The sequence below is a fragment of the Rana temporaria genome, chromosome 3 (genome assembly GCF_905171775.1).
Source record: "Rana temporaria chromosome 3, aRanTem1.1, whole genome shotgun sequence".
Lineage (NCBI taxonomy): Eukaryota > Metazoa > Chordata > Amphibia > Anura > Ranidae > Rana > Rana temporaria.
Window position 1 is genome coordinate 386,927,391 of NC_053491.1, and position 20,960 is coordinate 386,948,350.

At 44.4% G+C, this 20,960-nt stretch overlaps 1 protein-coding gene across 1 annotated transcript in view; it reads left to right on the forward strand.

Moving 5' to 3' along the window:
- The first annotated feature begins 12,181 nt into the window (after positions 1 to 12,181).
- The window catches only part of SLC37A3 (solute carrier family 37 member 3), a 45,369-nt gene continuing 36,590 nt past the window's right edge, over positions 12,182 to 20,960 (forward strand). Inside the window, exons 1-3 of the mRNA XM_040345743.1 lie at positions 12,182 to 12,291; positions 14,724 to 14,901; positions 19,434 to 19,548. Coding sequence (XP_040201677.1) covers positions 14,801 to 14,901; positions 19,434 to 19,548 — 216 coding nt within the window. The 5' untranslated portion in view covers positions 12,182 to 12,291; positions 14,724 to 14,800. The remainder of the gene's footprint in view (positions 12,292 to 14,723; positions 14,902 to 19,433; positions 19,549 to 20,960) is intronic.

A 20,960-nucleotide genomic window follows, 5' to 3' on the forward strand; every position in this document is an offset into this window, starting at 1 on the left:
CAGCAGTGGTTCTCCAACCTGTCCTCAAGTACCCCCAACAGGCCACGTTTTGGGAATTTCTCTTAGATAAAATAGCTGTCCAACATACCAAGCCATTGACTCTGATTTAAAACACCTGTCCAAGATAAAGGAAAATCTGCAAACATGGCCTGTTGGGGGTACTTGAGGACAGGGTTGGGAACCACTGGTTTACACCATGTGATCAGCGCCTCATCTTTGTGTCACCAGAACCAGAAGTGAGAGTACATTTTCCACTGAGGGCAATTACTCCAGTGACAACTTTGAACTCGGACCCCAGCGTGACTTCAGCACAACTTCCATGCGTCTCCTTTAACAGAAGTCAATGCAAGTCATGCCAAAGTCAGACCAAAAGTAGTGCAGGAACCTTTTTCTAAGTCAGAGCAACTGAAGTGGCACCGATTAGAATGGTTCCGATGCACAAAATGGGGTCCGACTTTTGATGCAACAAGTGCTCTAAAGTCGGAGCGATTGTCACATCAGTGTGCAGGGCTGTCTTAATGAGAGGGCACACCTGGGCACTGCCCAGGGGCACCAGCTGCATGGGGGGCCCCTGCACTTGGCCCAAAGCTGGTCCTTGAGCTGCCCCAAAATTGGGGGCCCCCATTAAAGCACTGAGAGTGATAGATACACAGGAGAGGCAGTCTGCCTCCTACCTACTTGATGTCTGTTTACCTGAACTGTCATCATTTAAGGGGGGTCCATCAGGGGGGTACAGGCATTACACCTGTAAGGAGCCCGATGGTCCCCAGGGCCCCTTACAGGTCCGGCCGGAACCCCTCCTGTTTTTTTATTTTTATTTTGCATTACACCTGTAAGGGCCCCCCCGCATTACTTTGCCCAGGGGCCCAAGATGCTATTAAGATGGCCCTGTCAGTGTGAACTGGGCCTGAAGGGGAATTCCCTTGCTTTATTTTCCCTAACTTCCTGTTGCATCTCCAGGACAGGAAGTGAAATCTCCCCAACAGGAAACAGCTGGCAAAGATGGGGGTTTTAATCTTCCCTTCTCTATCCAAAACAAAAAAAGTTTTTAATACACAAATACTTCAAATCTTACCTACTTATATTTTCCTTCCTTCTTTTAATGTCGCGTGATATAAGGGTAAGCACAAAATTATAGTAAAAAATACACTAAAGTCCATTTTGCCACACACACGCAATGTATAACCCAATGTTAGGTAAAATGTAAGAGGAGATTACGCTGAGTAAATAGATACCCAACATATCAAGCCTTAAAATTGTGTGCGCCCATGAAACTGCTACAAGCCTACCCTAAATTTCCAATAGGCAATGCTTTAAAAGCCCCTGCAGGTCATCAGTTTAGAGTCAACCATGAATAATGGGCCTGGAATTATTGCTGTCACTTCAGGCATAATTGATGTTGTTGTGTGTAGTGGTCCTCGTTACATGTGTTAATGTTTGTATGCATGTATGTGAGGGTAGGGTAGGGTTTTCATCTGACAGCCGAAGGTCGGCCTTGTCAAACTTACAAGCAGCAGCTGGAAATGTGCATATGGCATACGGAAGGGTTCAAATAGTTTTTGCATGTCTGCTGTGCTGAGTTGGCTTCATTTCTTCAATACACATGGACATACTGTACATACCCACTGTGTCATTTAAGAGATTCATCACTGTGGCATTCATGTAAATAATGACTGTAACATTATGCATTTTGTTGTATGTATGATGATTGTTGTATGAACGATGAGTTATCCAATAATTATTGTTTACCATTTCTTCATGGATCTTCATGAATCACGTTTGCTCTTGTATTGTTTTTTTTAATGTATCGTCAATACAGCTTGATATTTTACTAGGAGGTGTCATTGTTTGGAATGACAGCAGGAACTTACAGCTTCTAGCCATAAGGTGGCGATCACATTCCGCGTACAGTACTATACCAACCAAGGTGGTTATCACACCATACTCAACATTGAAGCGATACAATGTATTTAAACTAAAGAACAAAAATTAAATATATTGCTGCTTACCATTCCCTAGATCTTCATTTGTTCTTTTTCCTTTATTCTTACTTGGTGATTTTGCCAGTAATACAGTTCCTGTCCTAGATTGACCATGCTAGCTCACTGTACGTTGTATGGAGAAGGAGCAATGTCACCCTAGGACATAAATTGTGATAGGATGACAGCCCTTTCCTCTGTTTATATTTATAACACAGGGGGAGGTGTTCTGTAGTCCACAGAGTGAGCTAAGGACAATGCTAATTGATAACAGTCAATAAGGATGAGCTCCAGCGTGTTCGCATAGTACACGTGCAGAGCCCGCCAGGAAGTCTGCACAGCGCTGCGCTAATCACAGCCAGGGAGACATTTCCTGATCTCTGCAGCCGAGCATCAGGAAATGCCAGCCGTGCAGACTTCCTGGTGAGCTCTGCACGTGTTCTATGGGAACACGCTGGAGCTCATCCTTAACGGTCAACACAGGCAGAGAGCACACAGGGCATTACAAGGTCATTGGGTTTTTTGTAGGGCTGTGGAAATTAACTATTAATTCCTCGATTAATCGTAAAAAATGTTGATCAATCAAAATTCTTTTGATTGGTACTCACCTCTCCGCTGGCTTCCAGGTCTTCAGGGAGTTCCGTCTGAGATCCGGTGACATCACCGTCACCGGCGGGGCTTGCCGTGTCCATCTGAAGGGCTCCTTTGCTGTGCCTTCATATCTGCATGCCGACGGGACCTCACTATCTGCCACACGCAAGGGCTGTTACACTTCCCTCTATCACTTCCCTCTATCAACCTGGGATTCTACAGCCATCCACTGGGAGTTGTGATAGTTCCCCTCACGGGACATCTACATGCCGACAGACTGATGTTAACCCCCCCTCATCTGGATTCAGCAGTGGTATCGTTGTACACATTTTTATACCAGTATCATACTTAGCTACAGGTTTTTATGACTGCTTTTGCTACCGTTTGGTATTATAAAATAATATAAAAACAAGGTACAGCGCTAAGTGAATGATGATATAACCAAAACCACATGAAATGAATTGGTGAAAAACAAACAACTGTGACATAAAGTTCCAATTAGGAATAATGAAGTCCATAAATTATGATCCACAACAAATTAAGGTGAATAAAAAGAAGTCCAAAAATAGTGATATGCATCAAATGGAGGTGAAAAGGAAAAGAGAAGTCTTCTTCCACCAAAAAGGACACCCAAATCGTGAGATGTAGTCTCCTTACCACATATAAGTGACCGTCGTTACATCGGTCAAATCAGGCACAGGGATGTTTATAGTCTTCCCGAATAGACTAACTCCAGGTGTAATTCCAAAATGCACTCGCTCCAAGAGGTGAGTTGATAATTCAGACTCTCATGAAATGAGAAATAAAGGAAGACCCCATAGCATAATACCGTTTGGAAGCGGGTTTAATAGAAAAGTAAATTGCACTTACAATTATGTAGATAAAATGGCGCAGTATATGTAAGTGTGAAGGAAAAGTGGCGTCTCCTCTGATCCTCTCCTGTCTGCTAGGCTCCGTGGTTGCGCATCTCCGTAAACAATGCGTGATGACGTTCCACTCAGCTAGGCTAAACCTACGCGTTTCGTCATCAAAGGACGTCATCTGGGATAGGCTGCTGGACCACTGGATTACTCGCACCACTTTTACAGTTTATGTAGCTACATCGATTTTATCTCCAGTGCAATATTTATTTTGTTACCGACTTGAAGACTATAAAAGTTTTAATGCTATTCTCATTGAGCGCTGCCTTAGTGTGTTTTTTGTATCCTGCTATCCATTTTTCCAGTGGTTGGTAGCTGCACTGGGAATCAGCCTGCAAGGAGACCAGCTAAAAGTAGTTGGATCTGTATGTGCGTTATAATTAATCGAAATTAGTCGAATAATCGATTAAAAACAAAAACGATTAATTGAACACTAAAATTTTAATCAGTAACAGCCCTAGTTATTTGACATGATCACCTGTTTTGTTTTCTTTTGCATGTATTATTCAGATCCAGCAAAGCCCTTTCAGTACTATAATTAATAGACTAAAATTGAGTAATTGGGAGAAGTGTGCTGTTATGGATAAAGGCTAAGTTCACCTTTCTGAACCCGTATTTAGAATGTATAATTTAACAGCCTAAAATATAACATGTAACAATTGGCCACGTCACATAGGCCCCTTTCACATGTGCGGACCGTATGTCCACGTTTTCATCCATCCGTTGCGGATGAAAATGGGACATACATGGGTCCCTATGTGATTGCGGGTGTCAGCGGATGACCATCCGCTGACACCCGTAATCGTCCGCCTCGCAAAGCTCTGATTTTTCGAACGGAAGAAAATCCTAATTTTTCTTCCGGATCGGATCGGATGAACACGGACATACGGTCTGTGTTCATCCGATCCCCCCATAGGGGCGAGCGGAGGAAAGACAGGGCGGTCCCCGCACACTGTGCAGGGACCACCCTGTCTTTCCTCCGCTCTCCCCGACAGCTCAGCGGGGATTTTACAGAGCGATCACTGCTGAGCAAAGCGGACACACCGAGGCGGATCATTACTGATCCGCCCGTGTGAAATGGCCCTTATTCAGTTTCCTGTGAATGAATAGACTACCATCTTCCATTGAGGCAGATGGCTAATGGTACTAAATGAACTACGAGGGCACTGGTGAGCTTGCCCGTAGTTCATTGCACCCACAATCTGCTGAATTGAAAAAAAAATTCCCTTTTTTTTTTTTACTTACGTGCATTTTTTTATTTATTCTTTAAAGGGCCATTATTCTTAAAAAATGTGTCTTCTGGTAGATGATAGAGAGGCTTTGGTCATGAGGTCAAAAAGCTTAAAGTTGAAGTAAACCCACCTATCATTTTCAGCCAAGGAAGCTGCCATCTTGGCCTATATTTAATCTTCAACTGCCATGGTGCTGCACATGTGATCAGTTATGACACCAGCCATTGGATGGTTTGACAGTTTGGTTGAGAGCACAACCAATGGGACAGTTAGCAATCCCGGCATGCCGGAAATGCAACTGCTTTTTGAAACTGTTAAATCGATGGGTTTACTTCCGCTTTAAAGTGGATGTAAACCCCAATTTTTTTTTTTTTTATGTCACAATGTAGAGTATAAGATTTTCTATCATCTGTGCCCAGTTTTGCCACACAGAGTTAATCCAGCTCTGAGCAATCCTCTTTTATTGTTCAGTGAAAATTAACAGACTTCCAGATAAAAACCTGTCTAAATAAAAAGTCCTTTCCGTCCCCTTGCTTCGAGTGACAGGTTATTTACATATCTCGTGCACTAGCTTGGACACATGCACATTCCTGGATGTTTATCATAATATGAGGTGATCCACAGTTCATTGTGAGAAATGTATGGTGCAGTGAACAGCCAGCAGAATATACATAGACAAGTGATTAGGGAAGATGTATTTAGTCAGAGCTTGAGTGATCTTCTTCTTATTATTATTGTTCTATTGCAATGTGGTGTGTCTGAGGTCACCTGATCACATATGCAACATTTCTTTATATTACCAGGATGTGTTATGTGGGGGAGGGGTGGATTTCTCACTTTTTATACTTACACCCAGTAAGGCTGAATGAACTTAGGGCTGGTTCACATTAGTGCGCTGTGCTAGAAAGCAAGTGATTTGCACCGCACTGTTGTTCAGATCACATGCGATGTCTGTGCGATGCGATTTCAGCCATACAAACTGTATGGCTGAAATCGCATCTCATTCGGACCAAACACGCACAGGACCCTTTTTTTGGTCCACACCAGAATCGCATGGGTGTTCACACCTATGCGATCCGATTCATGTCCAAACTGTCAGTTCGCAGTGCGATATGCGAGCTGAAATGAGGGTGACATTACCATTGTATGGCACTCTCCAGCAGTTCGCATATGGCAGTGTGAACTGCCATGGCAGTCGGGTGCGATGTGGGAACCCGCAGTGTATTCGCAGGTTTCCCGAATCGCACCAGTGTGAACCAAGCCTCCAAGCATACAGCCTACAAATGTCACCTGACTGCTCCCACCAAGGCTCGGTTCACACTGGTGCGATTCGGTGCGACCGACCTCTTCATCTTAATTTGTGGTTAGCTATTATTTAAAAAACAATTAAATGTTGTGTCCTTCCCATTTGGAAACCTGAGGACATTCTGTACACTGTATATAGAAGTCTAATTTCCTCTCATGTACAGTAAAACCTTGGATTGCAAACATAATTTGTTCCAGAAACATGCTTGTATCCAAAAGACTTGTATATCAAAGCATTTTTTTACAGGGTATAAAAGAGAAGAGAGGCGCCTCTAAGTGTAGCAATAAGTTGCTAAATGTTGTACCTTCGTTAAAGGTAACCATATTGCTACACTTAGAGGCTCCTCTCTTCTTTTTTATACTCAGTTGTGACATGACACTACATGACACTACTATATCAAGAGATCGCTTGTATATCAAGGCAAAATGTATTAAAACATTTTGCTTGTCTTGCAAAACGCTCTCAAACCAAGTTACTCTCATACCAAGGTTTTACTGTAATTGGTTCCCTGCTTTTCCCAGAAGTCCAAACTGTGCAATCAAATCACAGGCAGCCTTTCAACAGGATGGGCTAGATTCACATAGATCAGCGGATCTTTAGATCCACGTGATCTATGTGATTTAAAGCGGTAGTTCACCCTCCTTACCATCATTAGACCATTAAATTCGGCATCGTAGCGCGAGCTACGGTATGCCGGTCTTAAATTTTTAATCCCCGTACTCACTGTTCTATCGCTCATTGAAGAATCCGACTCCCGCGGGGAATGGGCGTGCCTATGGAGAGGGAGGATGATTGACGGCCGGCTCTGGCACGTCACGCTCCCCGAAGACAGCCGGAGTAGGTCTCGGCTATTCACGGCGCCTGCGCACAGGCTATGCGCAGGCGCCGTGAATAGCCAAGCCTATTTCGGCTATTTCCGGAGAAGCGTGACGTGCCAGGGCCGGCCGTCAATCACCTTCTCTCTCCATAGGAACGCCCATTCCCCGGATTCTTCAATCATCGATAGCACAGTGAGTACGGGCATAAAAAATGTAAGACCGGCATACCGTAGCTCGCGCTACGATGCCGAATTTAATGGTCTAATAAAAAAAAACTTTTTTTTTTTTTTTAACAGGGTGAACCCCCGCTTTAAGATCCGCTACCGCAAGTTTGAGAGGCAAGTGGGTAATTCACAAACCACTTACCTCCAAACTTGCGGCGGCAGATCGTAAAACCCCCGGCGGAATTCAAATTCCGCGTTTATGGGGAGTGTACTATTTAAATCAGGCGCGTTCCCACGCCAATTTAAATGCGCATGCGCCGTCCGCTAAATTTCCCGGCGTGCATTGCTCCCACTGACGTCGCTAGGACGTCAGTGGTTTCGACGCTTACGTAAATGACGTCCATCCGTATTCGAGAACGACTTACGCAAACGACGTAAAAAAAATTCAAAATCGACGCGGGAACGACGGCTAAACTTAACATTGGCTGCGCCTCATAGAAGCAGGGGTAAGTATACGCCGGGAAAACCGATATGGAAAAGTCGTAACAACACTGCGTCGGGTCCGCGTACGTTCGTGAATTTGCGTATCTCGCTGATTTACATATTTCTCAGCGTAAATCAGCGAGAACGCCCCCCGCGCCATTTTTAAATTGCAGGTAAGATCCGACGGTGTAACACAGTTACACCCGTCGGATCTTAGGCATATCTATGCGTAACTGATTCTATGAATCAGGCGCATAGATACGACCGGCCTAACTCTGAGATACGACGGTGTATCAGGAGATACACCATCGTATCTCTCTCTGAATCTGGCCCGATGTTTATGATTGGTAAGGGATTTTCTAAGGTTCATTCCAGCCTGAAGAATTGCAGACTGCAACTTTTCTTGTTAAAGCGGGGGTTCACCCTATAAACAAAAAAAAATAAAAAATTTCTATTAGCATAAAATGAGGCATAGTAGCGTGAGCTACAGTATGCCTGTCTTGATTTTTTTATCCCCGTACTCACAGTGCAATCCTACTTTGAAGATTCCGTCTCCCCGCGGGGAATGGGCGTTCCTATCCAGACGGAGGATGATTGACGGCCAGCTCTGGCACGTCACGCTTCTCCGGAAATAGCCGGCTAGGCGCCTGCGCATAGTCTGTACGCATGCGCCGTATAGCGCCGTGAAGAGCCGAGACCTACTCCGGCTGTCTTCGGGGAGCGTGACGTGCCAGAGCCGGCCGTCAATCATCCTCCGTCTGGATAGGAACGCCCATTCCCCGCGGGGAGACAGAATCTTCAATGTACGATTGCACAGTGAGTACCGGGCTAAAAAAATCGCGCTACTATGCCTAATTTTATGCTAAAATTATGCTATGGAGGGTGAACCACCGCTTTAAAACACTGATTCCTCTTGTAGTGATAATGAAGGCAGACTTTTTCCCAATTGGGAGTCAGATTAAAGGGGTTGTAAAGGTTAGTTTTTTATATTCTAAATAGGTTCCTTTAAGCTAGTGCAGGGGTCTCCAAACCCGTGTGTGTGTTTTGTCCGGCCACCAGCTTGCCCAGACTCTGCCAACACAGCACTGCCGATCTGCTGGCTTTTAAAAGCAGCTGCTGTTATCGGCAGTAAATGTCTAGCAGGTCCAGGACAAAAAGCCACTCTCCGCACACCCTCCCGTGCTGCCAGAGGATTGGCTGCTAGGAGGCAACGTCATCAGCATGGTCCTCCCGGCTTCCTGCCTGCTGTTTACATTAGGAATCCTTCTAAATTACAGCCTGCGTGTGTAGCAGTGGGTGGAAGTCGGGAGGTGCAGGAGAGCTGAAGTCGGCTTGTACAGGCAAGCGTGAAATGGGCATTAATTTGCACATATACTGTACATGTACAGGAGACTCTGCTGGGGACACTGACAATGGGGACATCTATGCTGGGGACACTGATAATGGGGACATTTTTGCTGGGGACACTGATAATGGGGTCATCTATGCTGGGGACACTGATAATGGGGTCATCTATGCTGGGGACACTGATAATGAGGACATCTATGCTGGGGACACTGATAATGGGGTCATCTATGCTGGGGGCACTGATAATGGGGATATCTATGCTGGGGACACTGACAATGGGGACATCTATGCTGGGGACACTGATAATGAGGACATCTATGCTGGGGACACTGATAATGGGGTCATCTATGCTGGGGGCACTGATAATGGGGATATCTATGCTAGGGACACTGATAATGGGGATATCTATGCTGGGGACACTGATAATGGGGATATCTATGCTGGGGACACTGATAATGAGGACATCTATGCTGGGGAGGGGACACTGATAATGGGGGCATCTATGTTGTGGGCACTGATAATGGGGACATCTATGCTGGGGACACTGATAATGAGGACATCTATGCTGGGGACACTGATAATGGGGACATCTATGCTGGGGACACTGATAATGAGGACATCTATGCTGGGGACACTGATAATGGGGGCATCTATGTTGGGGGCACTGATAATGGGGGCATCTATGCTGGGGACACTGATAATGGGGACATCTATGCTGGGGACACTGATAATGAGGACATCTATGCTGGGGACACTGATAATGGGGGCATCTATGTTGGGGGCACTGATAATGGGGGCATCTATGCTGGGGACACTGATAATGGGGACATCTATGCTGGGGACACTGATAATGGGGACATCTATGCTGGGGACACTGATAATGGGGTCACCTATGTTGGGGGCACTGATAATGGGGGCATCTATGCTGGGGACACTGCTAATGGGGGCATCCATGTTGGGGGCACTGATAATGGGGATATCTATGCTAGGGACACTGATAATGGGGATATCTATGCTGGGGACACTGATAATGGGACATCTAGGTTGGGGACACTGATAATGGGGACACTGACAATGGGGACATCTATGTTGGGGACACTGATAATGGGGATATCTATGCTGGGGACACTGATAATGGGAACATCTATGTGGGGGACAATGATAATGGGGACATCTATGTTTGGAACACCGATAATGAAGACATGGATGAGCGAGTTTGGGGGAACTTGATTGGCCTGCACAGAGTCCTGACCTCAACCCGATAGAACACAATTGGGATGAATTAAAGGGGAGACTGTGAGCCAGGCCTTCTCACCCAACATCAGTGCCTGACCTCATAAATGCACTTCTGGAAGAATGGTCAAACATTCCCATAGACACACTCCTAAACCTTGTGGAGGGCCTTCTCAGAAGAGTTGAAGCTGTTATAGCTGCAAAGGGTGGGCCAACTCAATATGGAACCCTACAGACTAAAGCCTCGTACACAAGCTTAGATTTTTTGGACGAAAAAACTTAAATTTTTTGTGTGACATGCTAGTCTCATGTCGAATGTGAAGAGGTTACTCACAATACGAACATTTACGTACGACAGAATACAACGTCAGAAGTGACATAATGTGTTGAATAATTTTGTATGTATTCTTTCGTTCCTGAGCATGTGTAGTTTTTTTTGTACGAAAACCGTACTAATGAAACGAATATCGGACGTTGAGAACCCTACAGACTAAGACTGGGATGCCATTAAAGTTCATGTGCGTGTAAATGCAGGTGTCCCAATACTTTTGACAATATTGTATATATATATACTGTACACACATACACACACACACAGGGCTGCTGTTGGAAATCATGGGCCCCCATACTGCCTACCTGACTCTGGGCCCAGTATAGTAGGGCTGGCTGTACTGCCTTATCAGTGGCCTTGTAATATATATATATATATATATATATATATATATATATATATATATACACTTGAGACCCGCGCTATAGACGAAAGACGTCCACAGTGCGGCTCTCAAGTGCCGGGTGGATGTCCCTGGATGTCCTGCTTTTTTTTTTTACATTCCCCGCGCGCGCCGATGGGGGCGCGCAGCGGGGAAACACTGTGCCCGGCGCATCGCTGAGAAGCCAATGCGCGTGCCTGGCAGCCGCGATGTCCACCAGGTACCCGCGATTGGCAGTGACAGAGCAGGGACGTGGAGCTCTGTGTGTAAACACAGAGCTCCACATCCTGTCAGGGAGAGAGGAGTCCTTGTACATAGGGACACAGATCGGTCACCTCCCCCAGTGAGTCCCCCTCCACACACAGTTAGAACACACCCAGTTTACACATTTAACCCCTTCCTCGCCCCCTAGAGTTAACCCCTTCACTGCCAGTCACATTTATACAGTAATCAATGCATTTTTTAGCACTGTTCGCTGTGTAAATGTGAATAATCCCAAAATAGTGTCAAAGGTGTCCGAAATGTCCGCCGCAATATCGTAGGCCTGACAAAAAAAAACAAAAAAAAAACGCAGATCGCCGCCATTACTAGTAAAAAATAAAAAATTAAAAAAAATCATAAATCTATCTCCTATTTTGTAGGCGCTATCATTTTTGCGCAAACCAATCAATATACGCTTATTGCGATTTTTTTATGTAGAAGAATACGTATCGGCCTAAACTCAGGAAAAAAAATGTTTTTGAAAAAAAAAATGTGCAATATTATTATAACAAAAAGTAAAATGTGTTTTTTTTTTTTAATTTTCTGTCTTTTTTTGTATATAGCGCAAAAAATAAAAACCGCAGAGGTGATCAAATACCACCAAAAGAAAGCTCTATTTGTGGGAAAAAAAATTATAAAAATATAATTTGGGTACAGTGTTGTATGACCGCGCAATTGTCATTCAAAATGCGTCAGCGCTGAAAATTGGTCTGGGCAGGAAGGAGGTTTAAGTGCCCAGTAATGAAGTGGATATATATATATATATGCCAGTGTGTGTGCTACACAAAGTGAATTTACAGCTGCATAACTCCAAAATTCTGCTGGGTGGGTGAAAGCCAGGAAACTAGTATTTTGTATTGGAGTGGTCAATATATATATATATATACATACTGACACTGCTGACCACTCCAATACAAAATACTAGTTTCCTGGCTTTCACGCACCCAGCAGAATTATGGAGTTATGCGGCTGTAACTTCACTTTGTGCAGCACACACACTGGCATTACTGAAGCCAGAAGCATACAGGAAACCCCTAGGGATGCCAGTCTCTCTACTGCCGACGACTCTGCACAGCCTCACAGGCCACGCCCACGCCGCTACTCACTCACCACAGTTCCCGGCATGCCACGCTCGCCGTATCTGTGCGGTCATGTGATCCCGGAAGTGGTCTCTGCACAGTCGGCAACAGCTGGTCCAACACCGATGAGCCGGGTGAGGAGGAGAGCGGCCCGGGGAGACTCCGGTGAGAGAGGGGCTCTGCTAACCGGCACAGGGAGGACAGCCTGTATTCTGCTGTATGGAGAGGGGGTGGAGAGTTGGTCTGCTGTGGGCAAGGATAGCCTGCCATATAGAGGATGAATAGGGGTCTGCTATTAAAAATACACTACACTGGGGAGAAGTTACCGTAAATGTTCCAGATTGAGAGACTGCATACTCCCAAATAAAAGTTATATGCAACTATATTAGAGGGATATGCTACAGAAGGGATATACCACTGTATTAGAGGGATATGGTGTAATACAGAAGGGATATGCTGCCATATGGGGTATTAACCACTTCAATACCAGGCACTTACACCCTCTTCCTGTCCAGGACAATTTTCAGCGCTGTCGCTGTTTAACCACTTAAGGACCGCCTAACGCCGATATACATCAGCAGAATGGCACGGCTGGGCACAGACACGTACCTGTACATCGGCTTTAAGAGCCCAGCCGTGGGTTTAAGCGCTCGCGACCCGAAGCTCCGTGACCACGCCCGCGGGACCCCCGGACCCGATCGCCGCCGATCGCAGGAGCTGAAGAACGGGGAGAGGTGTGAGTGTAAACACAGCTTCCCCCTCGTTCTGTGTGGCAGTGTCACTGATCGTCTGTTCCCTGTTATAGGGAATGACGATCAGTGACGTCACACTTACAGCCACGCCCCCCTACAGTAAGAATCACTCCCTTAGGGCACACTTAACCCCTTAGCGCCCCCTGGTGGTTAACCCCTTCACTGCCATTGTCATTTTCACAGTAATCAGTGCATTTTTTTTATAGCACTTTTCGCTGTGAAAATGACAATGGTCCCAAAAATGTGTCCGATGTGTCCGCCATAATGTTGCAGTCACGAAAAAAAATCGCTGATCGCCACCATTACTAGTAAAAAAAAAAAAAAAAAAACATTTTTAATAAAAATGCCATAAAACTATTCCCTATTTTGTAAATGCTATAACTTTTGCACAAACCAATCAAACGCTTATTGCTTTATTTATTTATTTTTTCAAAAAAATAAGTAGAAGAATACGTATCAGCCTAAACTGAGGAAAACATTTTTTTATATATGTATATATGTATATATATATATGATATTTATTATAGCAAAAAGTATAGAATTTTTTTTCAAAATTGTTATACAAATAAAAATCGCGGGTGGAACCCTGCTTTAATTTGAATGGAGTAGGGAAGGGTTATAATCGCTGTCAGTTTTTGCCTTCTGTGTTCCATTGGGGAGATTTCCCTTCACTTCCTGTCCCATAGCCAAACAGAACTAGTGTCCCCCAATGGAAGATTTCTTCTTTATATGGCTGCAGTCACACTAGTGATTAGGGCCAATGTAAATTGTAGCGGCAGGAATCTGAGTTTCCCGCTGTGGCCCTGAGCGGTTTGTTGTGGCCTGCGGCCCAGTTCACTATAACGACGGGTCGCTGGTGGGCTACAGCTATTGGCGGCTCTTTGCAAAGCCAGAGAGCCACTTTTTGGTGATCACTGCTGGATATGCTTTGTGTGCATCAAGCTGTGATCACCATAGGAGGTAATTGCTGGCAGTGCAGACAGCGACCTGTCATCCTAGTGAACGGGGGCCAGTGGCTGCACATAATTGTTCAGAGCTACTGCAGGAATCTCTAAAACCTGCCGATCCAGTTTGCGTTGGCCCTAATCACCGGTGTGTGTATATAGCCTTATTGTTATGTCAACCCAGAATTTTCTTGTACCTTCAGTTTTAATGGTAAATGGGGTGAATCTCTCTATTGGTTCACAGACAGCAAAAAAACTGACAGGGGTTCTCATCCATCTCCACCCTATTCACAAAAAAAAATGTTTGCCTTTAGTTGTTGAGAGGGAGACGCAAGGGCAGCACCAGACTGCGCTGTCCTATACTAATAAAGCCTATGAGAAGCTGACAGATTCTCCCTGCTCCTGGCAGGATACACACAGGGGTTATGGCTTTGCACAGCTTCACGGTGTCTGTCTTTGAAAGTGATGTGTACAGCCCTTGCCAATGGCAACACCAGCCATTCACAACACAGCTGTGATGATGCCATAGCCATACATTTTGTATGACTTGTGCCCCCAGAGGTTGGTGCCAGGAGGTCAGTATTCATGGGGTACCAGTAAAAGGTATATATGTAGGAGCTGATGTTGCTGACCTGGGGTGCAGGTTCCAGCGCCGCCTTGGCTTTTTTCTATCTTAGCAAATCACTGACCTGAAGCTTACACACTTTCCAGGTCATTCTCATCCTTGGGTAAGGATTACAATCTTGGAATTTGCATCCTAAAAATACTATTGTGGGCTTGAACGTTTGCCCAGACCCCCCTTTATTTGCAAGGAATGGTTTGGCTGCATTATATTTAAACACACCACTGTGGTGTATAATCATACACAGCTATTTTGTATAATGTACTTTCTTTTCTGCAGGCCTTTATAAAGGATCTCCTTTCCTGTTTGGGGAGAAGTTCAGGCTGATGTGTACATCTGTTTGAGGACTTGCAGACATGGACTTCCCTGGGTCCCCACGCAGGGCATCCCCTCGTCTTAGATTCTTTGCTCAGTATACACACCATCACTTGGCGGTTTTCCTCCTAACATTTTTCAGGTAAGTGAGGGAGATCTTAAAATGCTGAAGTTGCCAGTGCATATTTCCTCCACAGGGACACATTGGGGATTATTTACTAAATACTTGGAAGTGCAGTCGCTGTATAGCTGAGGGTGACATGCAAGGAAAATAAACAGCATTTTTGCTTTCTCATGATTGGATGATATATACTGTATCTGCAGAGCTTCCCCTCATTTCAGATCCTGCCCTTCAGATTTACAGCGACTGCACTTCCAAGTGCACTTGCAGTGCACAGTGGATTTGCCTTTAGTAAATAAACCTCACTGCTTTTGAGGTGTATTTTCATTTTTGCAGCTAAATTTGGGAAACACTTGCTATGTTTGTTCAAATTGACACAGCATACCTAAAAATAGGACTCTAAAGGCCAGGGATATGCAATTCGCGGACCTCCAGCTGTTGCAAAACTACAAGTCCCATCATGCTCTGCCTCTGGGTGTCATGCTTGTGGCTGTCAGTCTTGCTATGCCTCATGGAACTTGAAGTTCTGCAACAGCTGCAGGTCCGCTAATTGCATATCCCTGCTATAGGCTGTAGCAGAGCTTCCCAGAGAGAGCCAGGAAAATTCCTCTTCGGGGTTTATATGTCTCCCAGGCTCCTCTCATACACATTCAGGAATCTCTTATCCATGGTTCGGGTCTTGGTCCTCTTCCCTAGGCTAATTTTAAGCTCATCTGAGCAGACAGCCTTTGCTCTCTGCCTGGGAAATACAGACAACGCTGGTCTGTGAGAGAAAAAAGGTTGGTAAGAAGCCGGTAAGCAGTTTTTCTGACAAGCATATATATTGTGTAGTTTTAGGTTTTTGTTTGGCTATTTTTGTTCTGTTTGTTTTTTCTGAACACTGTACAGCACCTGTATATAGCACCAATAAACACTGCACTGTCTGTCACTACCTCACTGGGTTTGGTATCTGTACCTGAAAGACTGCTTATTCCAGGGAGCTTTGTACTGCCTACCTGGTTACAAGGCCCCCCAGGTTACAAGGCATATAAGCAATCCTCATCTGGCAGGTGCCATTAGAGATGTAATATAGGTGTGTGCCCTAATGTTGACTGTTAATTGCAGAGGGTACAGTGACTGGAGTGCATTTCTCCTGCAGGACTCCACAGATGTAGGCTCAGGATGCCATGAAGCATCACTTCTTCCCTTTCTGGTTTTGTAGAGGGCGTGTTGGGCAGCATACCACTCTATATGGCTGCTGGGAGCAGGAGAACCAGTCCTTTTTAATATACGATTTGCTTAAATTCCAAAGGGCTATGAACTCTCCAATGTCACATTGTGGGTACTTGGTGATAATCCCAGTATTGTCACATACCCCTCCATCTCTGGAAGTACCATTTTTTTTATTTTTTTTTATTTTTTTTGTGCTCCTGGTAGCAAAACAAATCAGCAGGGAAAGGAAAGGTGAGTGTGTGCTGTGCGGAGGGATTAAAGTAAATTTATTGCTTTACCTTTCATGTGCAAAGCATGGCACAGTGCTTTGCCCTGTTGATCTGGTCAGAGCTTACCAAGAGAACTTGCCTCCCTGTTCCCATGTAAGAATGCTGTTGACTGGCTATTGATTACTACCTTCTTAAGTCCATATCCAGAAATACTGGGCATTTCTTTTCATATCAGACAGCCAAATGGAGCAGTAGGGGCACAAAGAAAAGGTGGCTTTATATGGGGCGTATAGGGCATTTAAAGGATAAGTGGACTTAAAACAAAGTGCATTTATCCTTTTTGCCCCCTCGTTCCTTTCACCTAAACCAGGGGTGCCCAACCAGTGCCCCGGGGGCCATATGTGGCCCGCGGAGCCCTCTGATGTGGCCTGCGACCTCCTGCTCTGGGATGGAATAGAATACTGTTATTAAAGGTAATTGTATTACTAAAATCACAGTGTATATATGGGCATATGTCTTCTGTAGTGGTTATTGTGCTGCTTTCAAACTGATCTGCAGGGGCAGAGCAGTGCACCTGCGGGTTACCTGCTTTGAGCCATAGACTTTGGTTATTACCTGCGAGTTTGAGCTTTCTGAAAGTGCACCACACCTGCAGAATATAATAGAAGTCTATTGCAAAGTGCAGCTAACCTGCAGGAAAAACCGCATTGCATCAGTGTGAAAGCAGCCTTGAGCCCTTTTCACAGAGTATAGTGGGCTGTGTCTGTGTGCAGAGAGCGCACACGGACATCCCGTCCACCCCTTCTGCTCATTGTGGCCAGCGACCAGTTACCAAGTTGCTTAAGTGGCCCCCCGCTCTTGAAAAGGTTGGGCACCCCTGACCTAAACCAACCCCCTCCACAGATGCATATTTGCTTAGATCCTATGGTCATAGTCCGCTGTTCCTTTTTATCCAGTGGTAGGCCTTTGTCCTGAGGCTGTAGACAGTTGGAGATGGTCTTTAGGGCTGCAATACACAGAAATGGCCCGGACAGGGGAGACTTGCAGCCCTGTATGTAAATAAGAAATGTGATCCCGATCATCAGTTTGAAGTAAAGCCAGCTATACATGGATCAAAATTCTTCTGGTTTACCAGGGACCGGCCACATTTTGATCCGTGTATGAGCAGGCTGGCTGTACAAGCAGCCGGTTGGAAAATGTCCACACAATCGGTGCCGCCAGCTATAGCTGACATCGCTGATCAGTGTATTCTGACAGCGGGGAAGTCTCCCTGCTGTCAGAATACACAGCTGCAGATGAAAGATCACAGATTCAGGTTATTATCTTTGTATTTGTTTTAAGAATTTATAAAATCTAGGCTTGCAACATAAAGCATCATTAAGTGTTGTCTGACCTGAATTGTAGGTTTACAAGCCAGGATGTACAAGTCATGTGATTTGGAATGCTTGGCAGCTGTATTATAGATCATGTAGTCATTAGAGGCTGTGTGAATGTTGACGGAACCTCCAGTAACAAGAGGTTTTATTGACGGAGGCAATGACCTTGTGAGATATTATCTTAAAATACTAACCCATATAACCAAGAAGTGATTAAACAAGAACTCCTAAGCCTTTTTGTATTTGAAATGAGCAAATAACCTTGTAATGGAAAATCTGCAATCTTTGGTAAGTGTACTTGCAACATTAGGGTTGATTTACTAAAACTGGAGAGGGCAAAATCTGGTGCAGCTCTGCATAGCAACCAATCCGATTTCAGTATTTTTGTCAAATTTTAATTGAGCAAGCTGAGGTTAGAAGCTGATTGGCTATCATGCACAGCTGCACCAGATTTTGCACACTCCAGTTTTAGTAAATCAACCCCATTGTGTCCATGCATCTCACATTTTCATGTACCAGGAGACATACAAATTGTCTATTTGCTTTCACACGTGGTCACTGTGTCAGAACTGCACAGGCCTAAAATAGTGAAACTCCATTCCATGATGCTAGACTGCAAGTTTTGTCAGCATAATATAGTGCAGTGGTAGGCAACCTTGGTAGTTCAGCTGTGGTGAATCTACAGTACAAATCCCATTGTGCCTCTGGAAGTCATGCCTGTGAGTCTTGCAGTGCCTCATGGGCAGGGCTCCCCCCCCCCCCCTCAAACAATAGGTGCTGGAACTCAACCACGGCCCCCCCCCACCAAAACCCCTCCTCCCCCACACACCCTCCAAATCACATCAAATAGTGGGTGTGGTCAGATTTCACAAACAGCAGAAGGGTCTTAATGGGGCATTAAATACCAGGATTGCATTACATACAGAGTGCAGAGTTTAGGGGGTTTACACACAGAGTGCAGAGCTGTCACTTGTAAACAGAGAAACCGGATGTGTTTACACGTGATTGTGGTGAGCAGGCACCAAAGGGTCAGAGCCAGACGAACAACACACGGATGAACGTTGGTGACGCTCGGTACTGCTAGAGAGACTGGTGCCGGTCTGGAGGCACAATACCATGTGAGTGTATTTCATATGTTTTTAAATAAAGCGGTTCTTTGAGCATACTACACTATGTTGAGCCCCTTGTTTTAAGAAAATCAAGGTATCACCCCCCGCATGATAAGAGGGAAACGGCGAGCTGTAAAGAGAGGAAACATCTATCCCATTTCTACATCTGGGAAATAGCGTGTTGGCTGTAAAGAGGAGGAATTTTTAAGGCAATTATTATATTTGAGTCTGGTGAGTGTGCATTTTGGAAGTTGGTGGCGGTGGGACAACTTGGTGGAAGATTCACCATTTATTTACCCTAAGGAGCACTTTTGAGTTTTGGTGTATTGGACTTTCACACATTGAATTTACATTATTTTTTTGTTATATTTAGTCACTTTGGATTTGTTTGGATTTTTTTTGGTGCATTTATTCATCTTTTTATTTTATTTTGGAGATTATAATATGCTGTTGGTTTATTCATTATTTATATGTTTATTATTCATATGTTCACTATAATCAATATTAGGATCAGCGCAGTAACACATTTGCACAAATTAACATGGGCTTAACATGAAAATGTTATGTTTTGTATTAATTATGTTATGTGTGTGTATTATAATTATAATTTTTATTTTAATTATGTATCTTTTATTCTGCTTCCCCAGTTACTCGCTGCTCCATGCCTCCAGAAAAGCATTCAGCAATGTGAAAGTCAGTATAAACAACCAGTGGACTCCACCCAGCCTAAACACCTCTATAACCATCTTGGACCCAAACTCGGTGAGGCTAATCTGTTAGCAGAGCAAGATCAGGAATAGAAAAGATGTAATATACTTGGCACCAGTATTGTGTTTGCAGAGTGCATGGAGCATACACAAGTCTTAGGCCTTGGAAGAGATTGCACTATGTCCCTACCTCCTATTATACATATGATTGAGGCAGTTTAGGTGGATGTCAATTAATCTGCCAGTATTTTTTTGGATTGTAGGAAGAACTTTGATCAACTATATATACACATGTTTTTATCTCTTTAAAAACATTGTAATTGCCTGTTGATTTTGACAGATATCCAGTGAGCTCCCAACTCCCTGTATTGAGCTGACAATACCAACATAGGAGAACTGAGCAGGGATGCCAACACTGCTTGGAACTTCGGTTTAGCAGAGACAGTGTTGAAACTACAGAAAGTTAGAAGCCTACTGCATTTCTGTTGGGGGTTTAAAGAGTAAAAAAAATGGGTAAATGTTTATAAGGCCCTCACACTAGACAATCTGTAAATTTAGCGCCCTCAATAGCACTTTCCACTTACAATCTGTAAATTGTACAAATCTGACACACCAAACTATTCAGGCAGCTTAAAATGGTTCTAAAGGTGGCATGAAGTTAAAAAAAACGTCAATATGCAGGAGGGCCTCCCCCGTGCATCGCTGGAAGTGCTTTGGGGTCTCGGCTTACAGTCTGCAATGATCATTAAAGGAACAGTACAGGCAACCATTTCCTTAAATATGACTTGTCATGCAAATAAGGTCACATGACAAGTCACAGCCCATTGATTTCAATGGCACCCGTTCCCATCTATGCAACTTTGAAAAGGTACCTGCACTACCTTGATGCATACTAGTTTAATGCAGAGAGTGTAAAGTTGGATAAAAACTGCATTTGCATCAGTCACACTCCAAAGTCGCACTTCAAAGCTTTGCAACCGAGTTCAGGTTTGATCCAACTTTACACTCTGGATCAAAGTTGCATCAAAGTAGTGCAGGCTCCTTTTCAAAGTCACATAGATGGGAATGTTTGCCAAGTCGCACTAGTGCAAACAGAGCCTTAAACTCATTGATCTAATGAGCAATAGAAATCAATCTGTATCCTTCCAAACTTTCAAAAATGTTCCTTTATACCTTTTTTTTTTTTTTTTATATCTCTTCCCCAGCTCCCTCCGCTGTTCACAGCAGCTGGGCGTGTGCCACACCATGGATTCAGTGCCATGCAGAAACAACCACGTGGTTCTACACTGTAATTTTTTTTGCAGCATATTGCATTGTAATCTATCTTGCCGTTTCTAACAATCGTAACGTGCTTCCAAAGCCTGCCCCCTCTCTCGATCTCTCAGCTGCTGGCCAAAACGAGGCAAGGAAGACAGGAGGAGATAATCTTTGAAGGCTAGGCGTGGGGCTAGGCATGCCTGTCTAAGG